Source organism: Littorina saxatilis, linkage group LG1, assembly GCF_037325665.1.
Source record: "Littorina saxatilis isolate snail1 linkage group LG1, US_GU_Lsax_2.0, whole genome shotgun sequence".
NCBI lineage: Eukaryota > Metazoa > Mollusca > Gastropoda > Littorinimorpha > Littorinidae > Littorina > Littorina saxatilis.
In genome coordinates this window covers 32,277,296-32,296,291 of record NC_090245.1, presented here as the reverse complement: position 1 = coordinate 32,296,291, position 18,996 = coordinate 32,277,296, and the positions used below count along the sequence as shown (strand labels likewise).

At 41.3% G+C, this 18,996-nt stretch overlaps 1 protein-coding gene across 1 annotated transcript; it reads left to right on the top strand.

Annotated features, from left to right (window-relative positions):
• Nucleotides 1–2,171: 2,171 nt before the first annotated feature.
• On the top strand, nucleotides 2,172–17,506 carry LOC138967163 (negative elongation factor D-like). Its single transcript, XM_070339673.1, has 16 exons — nucleotides 2,172–2,308; nucleotides 4,079–4,209; nucleotides 5,219–5,328; nucleotides 5,846–5,952; nucleotides 6,337–6,444; nucleotides 6,879–7,031; nucleotides 8,593–8,723; nucleotides 9,064–9,184; nucleotides 9,571–9,637; nucleotides 9,973–10,085; nucleotides 10,982–11,118; nucleotides 11,529–11,643; nucleotides 12,209–12,304; nucleotides 13,414–13,554; nucleotides 14,156–14,285; nucleotides 16,177–17,506. The coding sequence occupies exons 1-16, from the start codon at nucleotides 2,264–2,266 to the stop codon at nucleotides 16,206–16,208; spliced, it is 1,737 nt and encodes a 578-aa protein (XP_070195774.1). The 5' UTR covers nucleotides 2,172–2,263; the 3' UTR covers nucleotides 16,209–17,506.
• The last annotated feature ends 1,490 nt before the right edge of the window (nucleotides 17,507–18,996 follow it).

Below are 18,996 nucleotides of genomic sequence, written 5' to 3'. Positions count from 1 at the left end.
ATGTGGTCATGGAACAGGTCTTAATGATATGCACAACATGAGGTTGCTGTCTGGTTAGAAAAAGACAAAGATGAAGAATAAAGGCAAAAGGGAGCACATTTATGTTTGTAAGTTTTAGAAAAAGTATCACCTTCACCATTGTTCTTTTTTTCCTTAAAACATGATCTGTATGCTTCTGGAAAACATAAGGTTCTGCAGTAGTAGGTGCAAAAAAGTTTATTACTGTATTTCCTCTTCTCACACGGTTGGCCTTGGACATTTCGGTTATTAGTAATAAAATTAACAACATCTTATTTGAAATTTATTATGAATTTGGTGATCATCAGACATCTTTTGCATATCTGCGAGAAATATTCGAAATATATCACACTGGTCTTGTTTTGTTCAAAATCTGCAGCATTAGTTTTGTCAGCAAGTAAGTCTTTGCCAGACAGCTACTTTAGTTTGGTGGCTAGTGGTTAAATATTTTTCGAAAAGTCAAAAACCAAGATCATGGTTCCTCACACATATTTGTATATTTTGTTTCATGAATCATATTTTGTGTGTGTACATCACATTAATTTATTCATGGTAGGACTAGGAACTTGCATTTTTATGTTGAGACATGAAGTCATGTGGTTGTCATCCTTTGTACAGCAGCAGTGTAAATATCAGAGGCTTCTACTGGATTTAGACTATTTGATCAGCACCTTTCTAGCAAAGGAAATAAATTATGTGATGAATATGAATATGAATTTTGTGTGCTTCATTGTGTGTATGTATGGGTATGTTAGCGGGTGTGCACATGTTTGTGTGTGTGTGTGTGTGTGATGGGAAAGAGGCAGAGCTAATGAGAAAGTATGTGGACTAGTTTGGAGAATCACAGCTAGCTGGTTTATAGCTTCTGTATCTATCCATAAGAAACAAACAAACACACACGTTAAGTGTTCCATAGACGATGGTTGGAAATAACTGTATACTGTCAGGGTTTAATGGGTTGTAGAAGAGTTACTTTTCCTTTGAAACACGGACAAATAACCCATGTGACATTGAAGTTAAAATTAAGCGATCGACTGACATCCCAGTGAAAATTAGCTCCACTGTGTTTTATGCACTTTCCACTCAAAACCATGTTCTTTTTGTTTGAAAGTATGGTATGCACATATGACTCATTCTGATAATCATTGGTCCACGGCTAACGCCAGTTTCTAGAATGAGACCCGAAGGGAAGTAACTCATTTTTGACCTGAGTTCAGGATGCATATGACCAAAGAAACTACAATGGGAACCTTATGTACAGTGTTTGATATGACTATGCCAGGGGCGGATTGGGGGGGGGGGGGGGGGGGGTTCCGGAAACACCCCCCCGGCTGTCAAAAAAAAATAAAAGTAACACTAACTTTAAAAGAAATAATGAGTGGCTGCTGACACCAGTTGATCTTGTTTAAAATCAAGGATAAGCCATAAATTGTTCATAAAATAGCTAAATCTCTTCAGCTTCTGGGGGGCGACCTCCCAACGGGGCCTTGCCCATGTACCCCACAAGGGATCTACCCCTGGACCCCAGGTTGTAACCCCCCCCCCCCCCCCCCCCCCTCTGGCTTAACTGCTCCACCCCTGTATGCAATGCCAATGCGACCATGCATGTACGTGCTTCGATCATTGCCAACAGGCTGCTGGCTAACGTTTAGCCTAGAATGTCACATGGGATTATTTGACCCAGTGTTTCCATGAAAAACAACTCTTCCACTACCCATAAAAACTCGACAGAGTTATTTCCACAATTCATCTATTTCTTCCAAAATTGCAGACTTGTTAGATCTAGGAAGGAAATGTACTTCGGGAATTGCATGATAACAAACGAGAAACAGACCTCTCCGTTTGCTGCTTTGCAAAGTACATTACATGAACATAGTAACAGACAAATACAAATAATGACAAAAACAGGTAGCAAAGACATCATTTAGCTATCTCTGTTGCTGTTGTTTTTTGCACTGGAGGAGAATGCATGGGCCACTAGTGGCAATATTTTGTTTCTAGTTTTGTTTTGGTTTGTTATTGTGGTAGATTTTATGTATAAACCCTTCATGGAAATTAGAATGGTCATTTCTGTTTTCAGGCTCTCTTTTATCAGTGTATGGGTGCAATAAGATAGTGGGAGGGTAGGCAACTCTCCCACCGGAAGTTATTGAGCTAAAACAACATGGCGTCGTTTATTGTGCTTTGAAAATCGTTGACACAGTTTTTCAGCATACACTTGTAAATTCGCCCTACACTTCAGAAAATGGCTGACTACGAAGATGACAACGTATCGGATGAGTATCCTGGTGTAAGTCGATTTTATTTTAATCTTTGCTTTACTACCCATGAAAGAAGTAGACGAAGACTTTGAAACAATTTGTAAATTCGGACTCGGAGTGGCTAGTCGGTTACTACGGAGCCCCCAGGCTCGGGAAAACACAAGCACCAGTAGACCTCCCTTTTTTGCTCACACTGTCAGTACTTGTCCATGACACAGTAGATAGCCTCCGCTAGTGCTTCGAACACTGGATCGTGGAGTCGATGGTCGAGCCCTGCCAATGCCATCAGAATCGCTGTTGTTTTTTAATTTGTATTTTTTGTTTCTTCATAATTCTTTTTTTTTGACTCACATGCGAAGCAAAAGTGAGTCTATGTACTCACCCGAGTCGTCCGTCCGTCCGTCCGTCCGTCCGTCCGGACGTCCGTCCGTCCGGAAAACTTTAACGTTGGATATTTCTTGGACACTATTCAGTCTATCAGTACCAAATTTGGCAAGATGGTGTATGATGACAAGGCCCCAAAAAACATACATAGCATCTTGACCTTGCTTCAAGGTCAAGGTCGCAGGGGCCATAAATGTTGCCTAAAAAACAGCTATTTTTCACATTTTTCCCATTTTCTCTGAAGTTTTTGAGATTCAATACCTCACCTATATATGATATATAGGGCAAAGTAAGCCCCATCTTTTGATACCAGTTTGGTTTACCTTGCTTCAAGGTCAAGGTCACAGGAGCTCTTCAAAGTTGGATTGTATACATATTTTGAAGTGACCTTGACCCTGAACTATGGAAGATAACTGTTTCAAACTTAAAAATTATGTGGGGCACATGTTATGCTTTCATCATGAGACACATTTGGTCACATATGATCAAGGTCAAGGTCACTTTGACCCTTATGAAATGTGACCAAAATAAGGTAGTGAACCACTAAAAGTGACCATATCTCATGGTAGAAAGAGCCAATAAGCACCATTGTACTTCCTATGTCTTGAATTAACAGCTTTGTGTTGCATGACCTTGGATGACCTTGACCTTGGGTCAAGGTCACATGTATTTTGGTAGGAAAAATGTGTAAAGCATGTGAGTCGTATGGGCTTTGCCCTTCTTGTTTCTTCTTAACTCTCCTTTCTTTTATTTTGCTCTAACTCTTTATTCCAAAACATTTCAGTGATTGTAGATCTCGGTGACTATAGACCGCAAAAAAAGCTCACGAGTCACTCAACCAAATTGAATTCATCCAAGAACCAAACAGCGTGAATCACAAGTCCCAAGGCTAGAAATAGAAGCAGCATTTATCAACAAAATACATTGCATAAATCATTTATATGGGGAACAAAAATAAAACCAAAAAACAAACTTTTCCAGTAATGACAAAACAGTAATCTGCTTCGAGTTACTGGGGGCTTTGTAACCGACTCGTCGGTTCTCCAGCCACTGCCTTGAAAAATTACTTCAGGAGTTATATGTGTGTGTGTGTGTGTGTGTGTGTGTGTGTGTGTGTGTGTGTGTGTGTGTGTGAGAGAGAGAGAAAGAGAGAGAGAGAGAGAGAGAGAGAGAGAGAGAGAGAGAGAGAGAGAGAGAGAGAGAGAGAGAGAGAGAGAGAGAGAGAGAGAGAAACTTATGACGTTTGGCTGTGAGTGTGACGTTTTACATGACGAATTTTTTTTCTTTTTTAAAGAAGAATTTTACGTCATTGTTTGCTTACATTCATTTCACTGAAGAAGGGCGTGGCCCGAAAGTCTTTGGAACTTGGTGTTTACTGTGTGTTTTTTCTAATTAACTTCTTCATCTCTTAACAGTCGCCAGACATGGAGCTCATGGAGGAGGAGGAGGACGAGGAAGAAAAACAGGCCATGCAAGCCGAGTGTTGCCAGAAGTTTGCCACCACAGACTACATCATGGAGCCCACCATGTTTCCCGTTCTGCAGAAGTGCGTATTTTTGACTTGTTTTCTGCTGTACACTACAAGTAGTTTTGACTTTTCTGTTGTGTTTGGTTCAGGATATATTATTTGTTTTCAAGAAAGTGTGCATTGCAAGTTATGAAGTTTTTGGACTAAACACTTATTTCAGTGGTATAACAGAAAATGCCACATTACCTCAGATGAGAATCTTCAGATTTGGAAGAGTAAAGTCTAACACCATAGTTGCTTGCTTTTACTTTTAGTTTTAACAAGAACCACAGCCTGAATTATCTTGAGAAGCTTACACACATATAACATATAGTGGAAACCGCCTTTAAAGACCTCCACAAATCTGAGAAAATCAGGTCTTAAAAAAGGGTATCTGAAAATGGAGGTAAATTTACAGAAGTTATGAACAGAAAATAAGAAGTTCTTAAAAGGGAGGAAGTGTTAAAAGATAGGTTGGACGGGGATGTAGCTCAGTCGGTAGCGCGCTGGATTTGTATCCAGTTGGCCGCTGTCAGCGTGAGTTCGTCCCCACGTTCGGCGAGAGATTTATTTCTCAGAGTCAACTTTGTGTGCAGACTCTCCTCGGTGTCCGAACACCCCCGTGTGTACACGCAAGCACAAGACCAAGTGCGCACGAAAAAGATCCTGTAATCCATGTCAGAGTTCGGTGGGTTATAGAAACACGAAAATACCCAGCATGCTTCCTCCGAAAACGGCGTATGGCTGCCTAAATTGGCGGGGTAAAAAACGGTCATACACGTAAAATTCCACTCGTGCAAAAAACATGAGTGTACGTGGGAGTTTCAGCCCACGAACGCAGAAGAAGAAGAAAAAGATAGGTTTGAATGTATAACTCATTCCAGATACTGGATAGCAAATGAAGTTGTAGATAATAGACTTCAGATAGGGAGAGACAGAAAATTGGCACACTGGAAACTGAAGGTTTAATGATACAGCTTGTTTGCATGCAATTATGAATTATTGAGTAATTCGCATGGTGTGACATGTTCTCGCGTACACTTTTCAGATATTTATCAGCGGGTGGTGCTCCGGAGAAAGTGGTGGAGCTACTGTCAGAGAACTACCATGCTGTGGCCCAGACCATAAACGTCCTGGCTGAGTGGCTCATTCATTCCGGTCAGTTGTAGCACGTGTGGACAACTACATTATTGGTGACAGTAGTTAGCATGTGATAGATGCAATTTCACATGTGCTTGTTTTGCCGGGTCAATGAACAGACTGATCAATGGTATCACAGTTGCATGCTTCCTGTAGGGTTTAAAGTGGGTAGTCCCCAGGTTGAACTGGTTGTGTTCAGTTATCTCATGTTTTGCTCTTCAATACAATTGCACTTGAGGAGTTGCTTTCTGGTGAATTAGAACTTTTTCCATGTTTCCAGATTTATTCCTAGACTCTTTTGCTTGGGGAGTAGATTTCTGCTGAAGTAAACACAATTTTGGGATTTTTGTGTGTTTGGGTTTGTAAAGTAGGCTCATGTGCTTAAAGAGCCGATGTAGCTGAATTTGTAACAAGCTTTTTCTGAATTTTTCATTCTGTTATGAACAGGCTAGTCATACATATACAAATATGCATTTACATGTTGAAATTATATATACATACATGTATATGATATATATATTAACTTTTTTTTCAGGTGTGAAGATATCTGAAGTGCAGGACATGGTTGAAGCCCACCTGAAGGAAATGATTCTCAAGAACTTTGACCCAAAGAAAGCAGACTCCATTTTCACAGACGGAGGAGTAAGCTTGTTCATGTTGATACATGTATCAGTTTTCAGTGGCTCTCTTGGTAGATGAGTGTGTATGCATGGTCAACATTTTTATTAATTAAACTTTAACTTAAAAATTAACTTACTACCTAACCAAGCTTTTTTGATCAGGTCTCCAAACCTGTTCTGAGATCATTGAAGCCTGTTCTGAGCAAAAGTTGGTAGAAGTTTAGCTTATGATTCAGTACATTCTACTTTACAATAAAGGGCAAAGAAGAGGAAAACAGTATCTCTTATAAAAAGCTACAAGAGTGAACAGATAATGGACATAGTACCCGTAATGTCTTTCAATCAGATTTCTTCAGTGTAAGCAGAAGCAAGAACACTAAATGTAAGTATTTGCTTTCCCTTTCAGACTCCAGACTGGTTGTCCAAGATGATTCTCTTCCCAACGTGGAGAACTCTGTTTTACAAGCTGGCTGAGGATTATCCTGATTGCTTGATGTTGAATTTTACCATCAAGGTGAGCCAGTTGTTCATGGCAGATATGCATTGTGTCATTTGTACTGTGAGAGAATGGAGAGAAAAAGGCATCAACATATCGACAGCATAAAAAACCCAGAGTGGGAGTTCTCTCCCTTCACTGACTCGAGAGTGACTGAGATCACCTTTGCATATTGAATATAACAACAGTTTTGGTTAGTTTTCAGGAGCACTTTTTTATTTAAAATTTTTTTTTTTTTTAGGAGCACTTGTTGATATTCTACAGATCAATTCAAAAACTATTTCAGTATGTAACACGCAAATAACATTTTACTGTTTTAATTTATGGTGAGGAGCCTCACCTTAACAATTGGTAGGTCGGTGGGAATAGATATGTGTTCAGCGAACATCACTCAAGTTGTAAGTTCTTGAATGTTCTTATATCATGCTAAGTTTTCCATTTTCTGATTGCAGTTGATCTCAGACGCTGGATTCCAAGGAGAAATCACGTCAGTATCCACAGCATGTCACCAGATTGAGGTGTTCTCTCGTGTTCTCAGAACGTCCATCTCAGGTTTCTTGGAAGGAGGAGAAGAGGCCCTTGACAAACACCTGCAAGAATTTACAGTGAGCCGTTGTGCTTTATGCTGGCTGATGCTGTACAGTGAGCCGTTGTGCTTTATGCTGGCTGATGCTGTACAGTGAGCCGTTGTGCTTTATGCTGGCTGATGCTGTACAGTGAGCCGTTGTGCTTTATGCTGGCTGATGCTGTACAGTGAGCCGTTGTGCTTTATGCTGGCTGATGCTGTACAGTGAGCCGTTGTGCTTTATGCTGGCTGATGCTGTACAGTGAGCCGTTGTGCTTTATGCTGGCTGATGCTGTACAGTGAGCCGTTGTGCTTTATGCTGGCTGATGCTGTACAGTGAGCCGTTGTGCTTTATGCTGGCTGATGCTGTACAGTGGAACCCCCCTTTTAAGACCTCCAAAATCTGAGAAAACAAGATCTTAAAAAGGAGGGAGTTTTAACGTGGGGGTAAATTTACAGAGGTTATGAACAGAAAGTTTGAGAAAACAAGGTCCTAAAAAGGAGGGAGTTTTAACATGGGGGTAAATTTACAGAGGTTATGAACAGAAAGTTTGAGAAAACACGGTCTTAACAAGAGGCGAAGCCTTCAAGGCTCACATAAGAAATCGACAAACAGTAACACAAACTCAATCACTTCATCACACACACACACACACACACACACACACACACACACACACACACACACACACACACAGTAAGCGGCATAGGTGACACTGTGCAAGAAAGCGAGACACTAGATCTAGATCTGAATGGCCGATTTCGAAGAAAAAACTAGTCTCGGCCCGCTCAAAATAAAAATGACCGAGACTTTCAGTAATTTCTTCGCGTGACGTCTAACCCTCTTACATCATAATGTGACGTCTTCAAATGTTGTGACGTCTTCAAATGTTAAAGTTTCTACCACAGACATACATACATACGCACGCACGCACGCACGCACGCACGCACGCACGCACAGACAGACAAAAGTTAGCATCGCATAGGCTACACTTACGTGAGCCAAAAAGGAGGGAGTCTTACATTTTGGGGTCTTACAATGGGGGTTCCACTCCAGTTGTTTGTTCTCTTTTTCTTTTTTATGCCATTTGATTTTGAAGTTAACCAGAGATCTCAGTGCGGACAAACAAAGAAGCAGACGTAAAAACAAAGAAGCAGATGGAGTAAAACCTATACACCTCCCCAATATAGGGGGGTGTAATAAATACTGAATCAGCAAACAGGTTTATTTAAATTGCGGCAACACAGGTTATGAAATCTGTACAATGTTGTGAACGATACGAAATCTGTAAATAATCAGTGTTAGTAGGGATGTTGGCAAAAAATCAACACATATATATACACAACAACATGTGACAAACATGTGAGGAGGTAGGAAGTATAACAAAGAAATCCGAGGCTTAAAGCAAAACACCTTTTTACTGCATCATTCATATTTTGTTTATGGCTTATGCACCTCACTCTTGATTTAGCTCTTTCCTCCTACACAACAAGGTAATGCCAATTGGTCCTAAGAGGACGTTAAAACTAATTAATCAATCAGGTAAATGCATCCTGGTAGTCTTGTGCAGACATTTATTTGTGTCCATTCGATTGTGCAGAAAATGGTGTGTCACGGGGAGCATACCTACCTGTACAGTCAGATCTTGATGCACAACCTAGCCAGAGAGCTCAAAGGGGGCTCCAACGTGCGTCGACTTTGCCAGGAACTTCAGAAGTGTGCCACAGAAAAGTGAGAGAGAGAGCGAGATATATATATGTAGAGAGAGAGAGAGAAAGAGAGACTGACTTACTCACTGACAGCTTTATTTTATAAGGATAAATGGTTTAATGAAGAATGCCTTATGTTACAATCTGTCCTTGGACAAATAAAACATTTAATATTCGCAAAAGTATAATGCAGACATGCATGATAAAAGTGCTAAACACAAAATGAATAAAAAATACAGAGACAAAGAGACAGACACACTCACAGATAGTGAGATACACACACACACACACCTACGCACAGAGGTTAACATGTATTGCTTCTTTAAGTGCCATTTCTATCAGAAAGTGCGTTGATATTGCAGAGGTCTGGACGTGACCCCCATCACACTGTCGCTGAGTGGTGCCGCTGCCTATCCACGTGCCTGCCAGGCTCTATCCTCAATGTTGTCCCGCAAGGCTCTCAACCCTGCAGACATGACACAGGTTGGTTCCTTCCCTTTGTCAAGAAAGGCTGATGCTCTGGTGTCTTTCTTCTGATTCTAGGGTTCCCCTTTGATTTTGAGTTGTGTGGATGTACGATGCATTCATTTTCATATTTTTTATTTTCATTGCTTTGATATGCTATGGTTCATGTGATACGCCAGGTGGTTCAGACAGTGCAATATTTTAAAGCTGTACAGATCCCTGTGCTAGATATGAAGACAAAGTGGCTTGGGGTTTGGAGTGGTGGGTAACCTTGTCTTTTTCTTGCTTGACTTCAGTTCCTAAATCAGTGCATGTTATGCATTAACATTTTTGCAGGGAGGTGTTGTTAAGACATTGTTGGTTGTCAGTGCTGTTCAAGCTTGTTGATATTTTGTGTTGGACAGCTGTTCAAGATGTACAGCGAGCCTGATCCACCGCCTGTTGATCTCATCCGTGTGCCTGTGTTTCTGGGTGAGTTGTCTTCCTGTCGGGCAAGAGATGACCGACATTTAGTGAAAAGCACATGCGTATGAACACTTTTTTTCATTGCCTTACATTCAGCTCTTGGCTTGTAAGGAAGCTTTATTACTTAATTTGTCGAGGTTACAGAAAGTAGACTTTGTGAGCATTTTCCTGATGTTTATATCACTATTGCAGCGTAAGATTAGGCATTTTTTCAAAGCATGGTCAGACTCATGTCTGAGTCTGTTGCAGAAAGCAGTTTCAAGCTTATTAGTCCTTTTGAAAACGTCTTGGTCCATACATTGAAATAATAATTGATGATAATGATGTCGTTCTACTTCCAGATCTGCTGATAGAGACGTTGTTCAAACCAGGCAGCCACGTGAACCCTGACCACAAACACAAGTACATCCACCTGTTGGCTTATGCTGTCTCCGTCCATGAGGCCCACAGAAAGGTCAGTCATGTTACAGTACACACAATTGTAATATCTCCACACATCTCACATTTCTTTGAAGAACCTCTGTCAGTCCTTCTTTTTCCCATCAGAGATCCACTCATCTGGTGCGCACTAAGGTCACTGTCCTCTACAGAGTCGCCAGGTCGCCAAACAGCTTCTCCTGCAGGGGGGTCTCATCTAGCCATGCTTTGTGTCTTTTATCTTCCTGCAGTGGACAGCCCTCGAGTCTGTCTGTATGTTTAAAATAATTGAATAAACCAGCCCTGTGAAAAAGGTAGCTGAGCCATCATCATCTGACACCCCAAACACTACTACCCTGGCCACTCCTAGACACACACTCACACACACGCATGCATGCATGCACACAAACACACACACACATTCTCTCTCTCTCTCTCTCTTTCTCTCTCTCTCTCTCTCTCTCTCTCTCTCTCTCTCTCTCACACACACACACACACAAACGCACATAAACACATCCACACACACACACACACACACGTCAGAGTGCCCCACCCCACCCCTCATCTTCAGAGGTAGTTTTAGACTTTGTACCAAAGCTCCTGCCTTTTATGTTATGGACACTTGTTTGTTCATAGTTACAGAGAGGCTACATTCTGCTGGAAGATTTATTGTGACACAAACATATTAATTGAAAACAGTTGTTGTTGTATTGATAGGGAAATTGCAAGGAAGGGAACACAGATGAGCTGAAGCAGACAGCACAGGCGCTGGAAAAACACACAACACAAACATTAGTTGTAAAATTAGTTACTGTATTTACAGGGAAATCGCAAGGGCGTGAACAAAGACGAGCTCAAGCAGACAGCACAGGCGCTGGACAAAACATACAACACAAACATATTAATTGTAAACTTTTGTTGCCGTATTGACAGGGAAATCGCAAGGGAGTGAACAAAGAAGAGCTGAAGCAGACAGCACAGGCGCTGGACAAAACACAGTCACTGTGTCAGCATCACCGTGGTGCTTCAGATCTCATTGCTGATGTGGGAACTCTGTTTGGCTGCCTCAAGTAAGTCATGATTCTGTCACATTTGTTGTTTTGTTGTTGTTATTTACACTTATTGTCTTGCTAGAATGTAATGGTATTTTTGGGTTTGTTTTTGTCGTTTTAAATCTCAGTGCTGAGACTGTTTCGTGTTAGTTCACAGAAAAGCTGTTGTTTACATTGTTAGGAGCACATCAAGCCTTTTAGTATGAAGTAATAGCACTGCAAGTACTTGTGTTCCGTTTGGTAGATTTTGCGATGTAAAATAACATTCTTCTTTTTTGTCTCTCATAGCCTGAGGTCCGCTGATGTTATAAACTGGCAAATTCAGCACGGATCAAAAAATCCCAGCTGATTTTGTAGCTAGAATAGTACTGAACTGGTTCACTTCTTTTAACTTCTCAGTTCACAGCTTTTATCATTGTTCATCACAGGTTCCCAGTATGTGCAATGGGTGTATTGCGATGGGTGGATCACACTGTGTCAGAGCCTAGCTACTTCAAACTCAACACAGACCACACCCCTCTGCATCTGGTTCTTGTTGATGAGGTTGGTAATGACTATATAGAGGGTGTGAGGGTGTGTGTGTGTGTGTGTGTGTGTGTTAGACTATGTCAGAACCACCTCACTTTTTCATCTGTTTTTGTGTGGATGAAGTACGTTATTGACTCCCTTGAAGTTTTAGTCAATGTGCCACTGCCGACTGGCATAATGTATCAGAAGCTGGCTTAATAATGTTTAAACACTCATGTTCTTTGTTGATAATGAACTCTCAGTCTCACTGCCAAAAAAACTTCTGTCCTACAATACGTCTTTCTTATCTTGCCTTGACTGAGCACATACCAGACCTGGGAACCCATACGATTCTGACCCAACATTTTGGATGTTTGAATGCTGTGTGGAGTACACTCATTTTTGTCTGAAAATACGCCAAGTTTCTTTGAGAATACATGTACTCCAAGTGCAAAACAGGAGTTCACAGGTCTGACATACACTTAAAAATAATGAGGTCTGCTTAAAGTAAAAACATCCCTGTCAGTCTTGCTTAATCATGCTCTGTTACCTTGTATGACGAAGTCCTGCATTGTTATTTTTGTTCTGTATGTCATGTCAGATTGGAACAAACCATCCCTTACTTCACACAAAGGCACTGGATTTGTTGATACGACTGTTTGAGTCCACATATGATGAACTGGATGTGTTAGTGCGGGTGAGTTGGCTGTGTTTTGCCCTCTAATTGAGTGTATTTGCAAGAAGACTTGTTATTGTGAAATGATTGAATATAAAGAAAAATTATATAAGACGTGTAAAAACCAAAACTTGTTATCCAAACCAACCAGTCCTAGTATCGAAGTTTCAGATATGGAAAGGAATTGTGATACGTGTTTACTTTTTTTTTTACGGTGCTGCAGACTCGGTTTGCTTTAAAAGAACATCACAGCATGGTCTTCAAACATTTTCTTTGCATACACTATTGTGCTGTACTCAGCGACTGCCCGCATTTCTTTATTTCATTTTGCTGATATTTTGCAACATTTAAATCCTGTTGTATGGATGTGAAATTAGAAGATTAAAACTGGTCAGAAATAACAGTTTTTAAATAAATGTCTACAGAAGTGTTGTTATTCTACATTGTCCAAGCTGTTGTTTATGCTTTGTTGTTGAGTGAAGAACTCACACATGAGAATCTTCAGACTTTTGGCTGAAATCAGACTTTTTCTATGAGCTCCAGGGGTACAACTTCAGAGCAGTTTTGTGATAAATGTCTACCCATCATGTACAGTGGAACCCCCATTTTAAGACCTAAAAAAATCTGCGAACATCGTGTCTTAAAAAGGAGGAGTCCTAAAATAGGGGGTCAATTTACAGGTTATGCACAGAAAATCTGAGAAAACAGTGTCTTAAAAGGGAGTCTTCAGTCTGGGGGGAGGGGTCTTAGGAAGGGGGGTTTCACTGTCTTATTTTAGACATTGATGCTTTCCAGACGTTATCATGCATCCCAGTTCCCTTGCAGGGATGGCCAAATCTCAAATTTTCAACTCGCCAGCCGGGCAAGTAACTTCAAGAAAGTTACTAGCCCGCCAGAAATTTCGCCCGCCCGGTACATACTACAGTTCATGTAGTGTTTATACGCCTATGAAACTCGATAGTAAAACAAAAACTGATGCATTTGACCAGAATTTTCACTGGCCAACCGGCAGATTTCCCAGGCGGTTTCTACTAGCCCGGCGGATTTTTTTCTCGCCCCTGGCGATCGGGCGGACGATTTGGCCATCCCTGCCTTGTCTAAAGTGCCTAACTGTGTGTGATTTGTTACAGCTGGAGCTGAAGAAGATGCTGCTTGACCGCATGGTCCACTTGCTGAGCCGCGGTTCAGCCATTCCTGTGGTCACCTACGTCCGCAAGTGTAGCGAACAGCAGGACGTGGACATCTCTCTCATCAGACACTTTGTCACTGAGGTGAGAGAGAGAGAGAGAGAGAGAGAGTGTGTGTTTGTTAGTGTGTGTGTGTGTGTGTGTGAGAGAGAGTGATAGAGCTTTAGTGTGTGTGTGTGTGTGTGTGTGTGTGTGTGTGTGTGTGTGTGTGTGTGTGTGTGCGTAAGAGAGAGAATTTGTGTGTGATTGTGTTTGTGTGTGCGCTTGCATGTGGTTGAGGAAGGTTTGTGTGTGTCAGTGTATCTGCTGCTGTTTCACATTATGTTTGACCTGCATTGCATGTTGGTTGACATGTATATTTTTCTCTGTGTTTTTTTTCTTTCTTTTCTACTTTACCACAGATATTCCAAAGCTGTGTGCTGGCCATCTTGGTCTTTGTCAGACCTGAATATCTTACTTGCCATTGTTATTGAATGTTCATCTGCTTAGGGACTCCAGCTCCCGGATTATTCCGCAGGGTTTACTCCCGAAGCCTTTCCTGTGATCAGATATGGCTGCAAGGCAGCAGAGGTTTGAAATCAGCGTTTTCCTTTCCAACTGCCAGTTATGTCGCCTATGAGGCTGGTATTACAACAGAACTACCTTTCAGTGTGTTTTAGTACAATGCTGATGTGACTGTCTGCAGGTGTTGGACGTGATTGCTCCCCCTTACACCCCCGAGTTTGTGCAACTCTTCCTGCCGCTGATAGAGAACCACGACATCACCGGTATCCTGCGGACAGATGACGGTTCTGATCCTGTCACAGAATTCTTGAGTAAGTCTTCCTGATTCCTCTGAATAGTTTCTAGTAATGCAGATGAGTAATGAGAAAGGGCAGCTTTTTGCCAACATATTAGATATTCCATCACCTAACTACGTTAAAGCTTAGACTGCTTGTGTCAGATTTAATATGGTCCAAGTTAGTGAAGGGTCATCCAAAAGGTTGGGGAAAAAACACACACAAAAACAAATCAGATTAGAATTAATGTTTTAAAGGGATTCTTCTGTGACCCCCTCCGTCTCTTTCTCTAAACAAAAAATGCATTGAGTATGGTAGTCAATAGAAGTTATGTACATGCAAATCTTGAATGCAACCAATTGGTCATGGATTCTCTCCCTTGGCATTTTTTGCTGCTTACGTGTGGTGTTCCTTATAGATAACTCACGAAGGTTTTTTTGACTCACACGCGAAGCAAAAGTGAGTCTATGTACTCACCCGAGTCGTCCGTCCGTCCGGCCGTCCGGAAAACTTTAACGTTGGATATTTCTTGGACACTATTCAGTCTATCAGTACCAAATTTGGCAAGATGGTGTATGATGACAAGGCCCCAAAAAACATACATAGCATCTTGACCTTGCTTCAAGGTCAAGGTCGCAGGGGCCATAAATGTTGCCTAAAAAACAGCTATTTTTCACATTTTTCCCATTTTTGAGTCACTTGAGAAAAAGTGACTCTATGTAATCGGTCAGTGTTAGTCTGTCCGGCCGGCCGGCCGTCCGGCCGGCCGTCCGGCCGGCCGTCCGTAGACACCACCTTAACGTTGGACTTTTCTCGGAAACTATCAAAGCGATCGGGCTCATATTTTGTTTAGTCGTGACCTCCAATGACCTCTACACTTTAACGATGGTTTCGTTGACCTTTGACCTTTTTCAAGGTCACAGGTCAGCGTCAAAGGAAAAATTAGACATTTTATATCTTTGACAAAGTTCATCGGATGTGATTGAAACTTTGTAGGATTATTCTTTACATCAAAGTATTTACATCTGTAGCCTTTTACGAACGTTATCAGAAAAACAAGGGAGATAACTAGCCTTTTCTGTTCGGCAACACACAACTTAACGTTGGGCTTTTCTCGGAAACTATAAAAGTGACCGGGCTCAAATTTTATGTGAACGTGACTCCCAGTGACCTCTACACTTTGACGTCTGCTTTGGTGACCTTTGACCTTTTTCAAGGTCACAGGTATGCTTCAGGTATGCATTGTGTTGTGAATAGCAATTTCTTCCTGTCCATCTGATGCCTCATATAATATTCAGAACTGCGAAAGTGACTCGATCGAGCGTTTGCTCTTCTTGTCTCTGAAGTTTTTGAGATTCAATACCTCACCTATATATGATATATAGGGCAAAGTAAGCCCCATCTTTTGATACCAGTTTGGTTTACCTTGCTTCAAGGTCAAGGTCACAGGAGCTCTTCAAAGTTGGATTGTATACATATTTTGAAGTGACCTTGACCCTGAACTATGGAAGATAACTGTTTCAAACTTAAAAATTATGTGGGGCACATGTTATGCTTTCATCATGAGACACATTTGGTCACATATGATCAAGGTCAAGGTCACTTTGACCCTTATGAAATGTGACCAAAATAAGGTAGTGAACCACTAAAAGTGACCATATCTCATGGTAGAAAGAGCCAATATGAATAAGCACCATTGTACTTCCTATGTCTTGAATTAACAGCTTTGTGTTGCATGACCTTGGATGACCTTGACCTTGGGTCAAGGTCACATGTATTTTGGTAGGAAAAATGTGTAAAGCAGTTCTTAGTGTATGATGTCATTGCTATGTAAAGATCAAGGTCAAGCATGTGAGTCGTATGGGCTTTGCCCTTCTTGTTCTTTCTGGAACTGTGACTGGTTCTTCATTTACTTGTTTCTTTACAGATCAGTGTGGTACAATACCTGCCTGGACGTGAGGTGACAGTGGAGAATGATGACACGGAATCCTTACATGCTGTATCACAACAGCCACCATACTGTAAAGAAAAGACAGGCTGTTCAATCACAAGCGGCACAGTCCTGAGTGATCACTTGAAGAATAACAGACTGTGCTGATGTCCGCTAGCCCAGGGATTGATTCCAGACTGTGCAGTTGTGTGAAGGGCTTGGTGTCAGAAAAGGGGCTCTCCACTGTATACTCATGGAGGACAATGATCTTTCGTTGCTTAGCTGCAGTGGGACCAGAGAAACTTGATTTCATTTTTTATTGACTTTATTGTCCCATTGCTGAAAAACTCTGGTTGTTTCCTCCCAACAGAAAGCTAGCAGCAACAGAGTCACGCTACCCAAGTGTGTGCATTTTTAAATGTAATCAGCCAGCTGCACTTATGGCAGAATGACCCAGATCTTTTACGTGCCACACAGGTGACACAAAGAAGGAACATGCATACCATCTCTGAGTGCGCATAAAGTTCATCCGTGTCTGTCCAGACCCGGATAAAAACCTTCAGATCACAAGTCCGGTGTTGTACCTAGACCCCCGGGAGTTCAATATGGCACAGATTAAGTTCTGATGGCAGGGACATGAGTGTTTTCCATGGCAGGGTTTGTGTTCATGCGCATCATGAAGCTTTATTCAAAGGCAGTGGGGGTGGGTTTTTTTTGTTTGAAAGAGTGTTTTGGGGATTTGTGTTCAAGAGACTACATGTATGTGCATGTAAATTTGTAATGATGTACAGGTACATGCAATGGTACCTTCAGTGTAGGACCCCTCTGATGAGAAGCCACCTCCCAATAAAGGACACTTTCTGTTGTTCCTTTTTCTATAATCTTGACATTGGCTGCTCCTGATAGTGTGGTTTTGTGGCAGGTAGCACTAATTTAAAAAAGATCAATTGTATTCAACATCCTCTTCTTTTACTCTGTACTGAGCAGGCAGTTGCATTACATAAAACAAGTTGACTGAAGTAAGGACTGATATTTGAAAATGTATTTTATCATACATTTTGTTATGATGGAGTCTCCGGTCTGTACCATGGATTAATGGCTAGCGGTTCAATTTCTGGAATGTGTCTTAAATTTTGTTTATGACCATTGAAGCATTTGTGCAGATTGCTGAAGGATGTGTGTGTGTGTGTGTGTGTATGTGTGTGCATGCATTCCTGTATGTGTGTGTGTGTGCGTGTGTGTGTGAGAGCCTCTGTGCGTGCATGGATGCCTTTGTATTTGAATGTATTATACAAGTTTGTGAATATATCAGTCTTTTGGAAATACATCAATGTGTCATGTGCTGAACTTCTCTTTATGAATGTGATGGAAAAAGTGTGGGATGGACATCAGTACTATTACTATTAGTTCATTTCTTGCACATTTACATCAAGCATGCTACTTTATTCATTACGAATCTCTCTTGCCAACCATCTATCATATAACTTATATGATACAGTACCACTATTGTGATTTAGTTAACAAAAAGTGTTTTGTACTTACAAGGATTAGACCTTTCTAATACATGTATCAGAAAGTTTTCACTGTAAAGAATAATTGGCTTGAAGATGGTTTTGAATAGGTATGTCCTGCACAACACATGTACTGCTTTCATGACATTTGTAGTCAAGTGAGAACACACACATGCAACCCCTCTCTCTCCCTCTCTCTCCCTCTCTCTCTCTCTCTCTTGTACTGTGTGAGTTTAATCAGGACAGAGAACAAACAAAACACAGTCACACATACTCAGTGATACACACAATCTGTCTCTTTCTCTCTTGCCCCCCCCCCCCCCCCCCCCCCTCCAGCCTTTTCTCTTTGACTGAACATCTCTCAGCTCATCTCTCCCTCTATTTTGTTAATCAGAGATCGATCTTTCCCAACTGATCCACTTTATGATACACTAATATGCAAATTGAGTTGCTTTAATCATTGCATGCATGCAAGCGCCAGTGTTCAGAAATTGACCGTTGCAACTTTTAACATCTAAGCCATATTACTAGTGATGCAGTAAGAAGCCTCACTTGTGTCGTCAACAAAACAAGTCCCACTTTTCGACCTTCCGCGTTCCGTTCGGTCAAGGTCACAGACACAAAGAAGCAGTGACAGTGATTTGCATAACAAAACCAAAAACAAGTATAGAGAAAACGCATACAACTAAAGTTCGCAGAGAGAAATACACTGTGGCTGTGTAAGTGTCGGTGTGTGTCTTGCATAATGAGATTCTGACGGCCCGCTTGTAGTGGTGCTTGGATGGGTGAACAATGTTGTCAAGTACTTTTTGTAAGGAGTGTGTGCGTGTGTGTACGCGCGCGCTCGTGTGCGCTCGTGTGTGTGTGTGATGCATACGTCTCTCTCTCTCTCTCTCTCTCTCTCTCTCTCTCTCTCTCTCTCTCTCTCTCTTTCTCTCTCTCTCTCTCTCACATGTTTACATTGCTTATTCTGTAAAGTTCAATTCGGCAACTCAATTCAATTCTCTCTCTTTCTCTCTCTCTCTCTCTCTCTCTCTCTCTCTCTCTCTCTCTCTCTCTCTCTTTCTCTCTCTTTCTCTCTCTCTCTTTAATGCAATAGTTCAATATTCTGTGTATATTCTTGTAAACAACATCATCATCATCATCATCATCATCATCATCATCATCATCATCATCATCATCATCATCACCACCACAAGCACTATCATTATGAGCAGAAACGTCAACGTTGGTTTTATTGCGAGTATTACAGTACACGTACTTGCTTAGTATTACTTAGAGATCAGAACACAGTCATCCTTCTAAT

Coding starts and splice junctions, on each gene's coding strand:
- LOC138967163 (XM_070339673.1), top strand. CDS start 2,264: ATGGCTGACTACGAAGATGACAACGTATCGGATGAGTATCCTGGT. Junction 5,953..6,336: donor CCATTTTCACAGACGGAGGA/GTAAGCTTGTTC, acceptor TTTCCCTTTCAG/ACTCCAGACTGGTTGTCCAA. Junction 9,638..9,972: donor CCGTGTGCCTGTGTTTCTGG/GTGAGTTGTCTT, acceptor TTCTACTTCCAG/ATCTGCTGATAGAGACGTTG.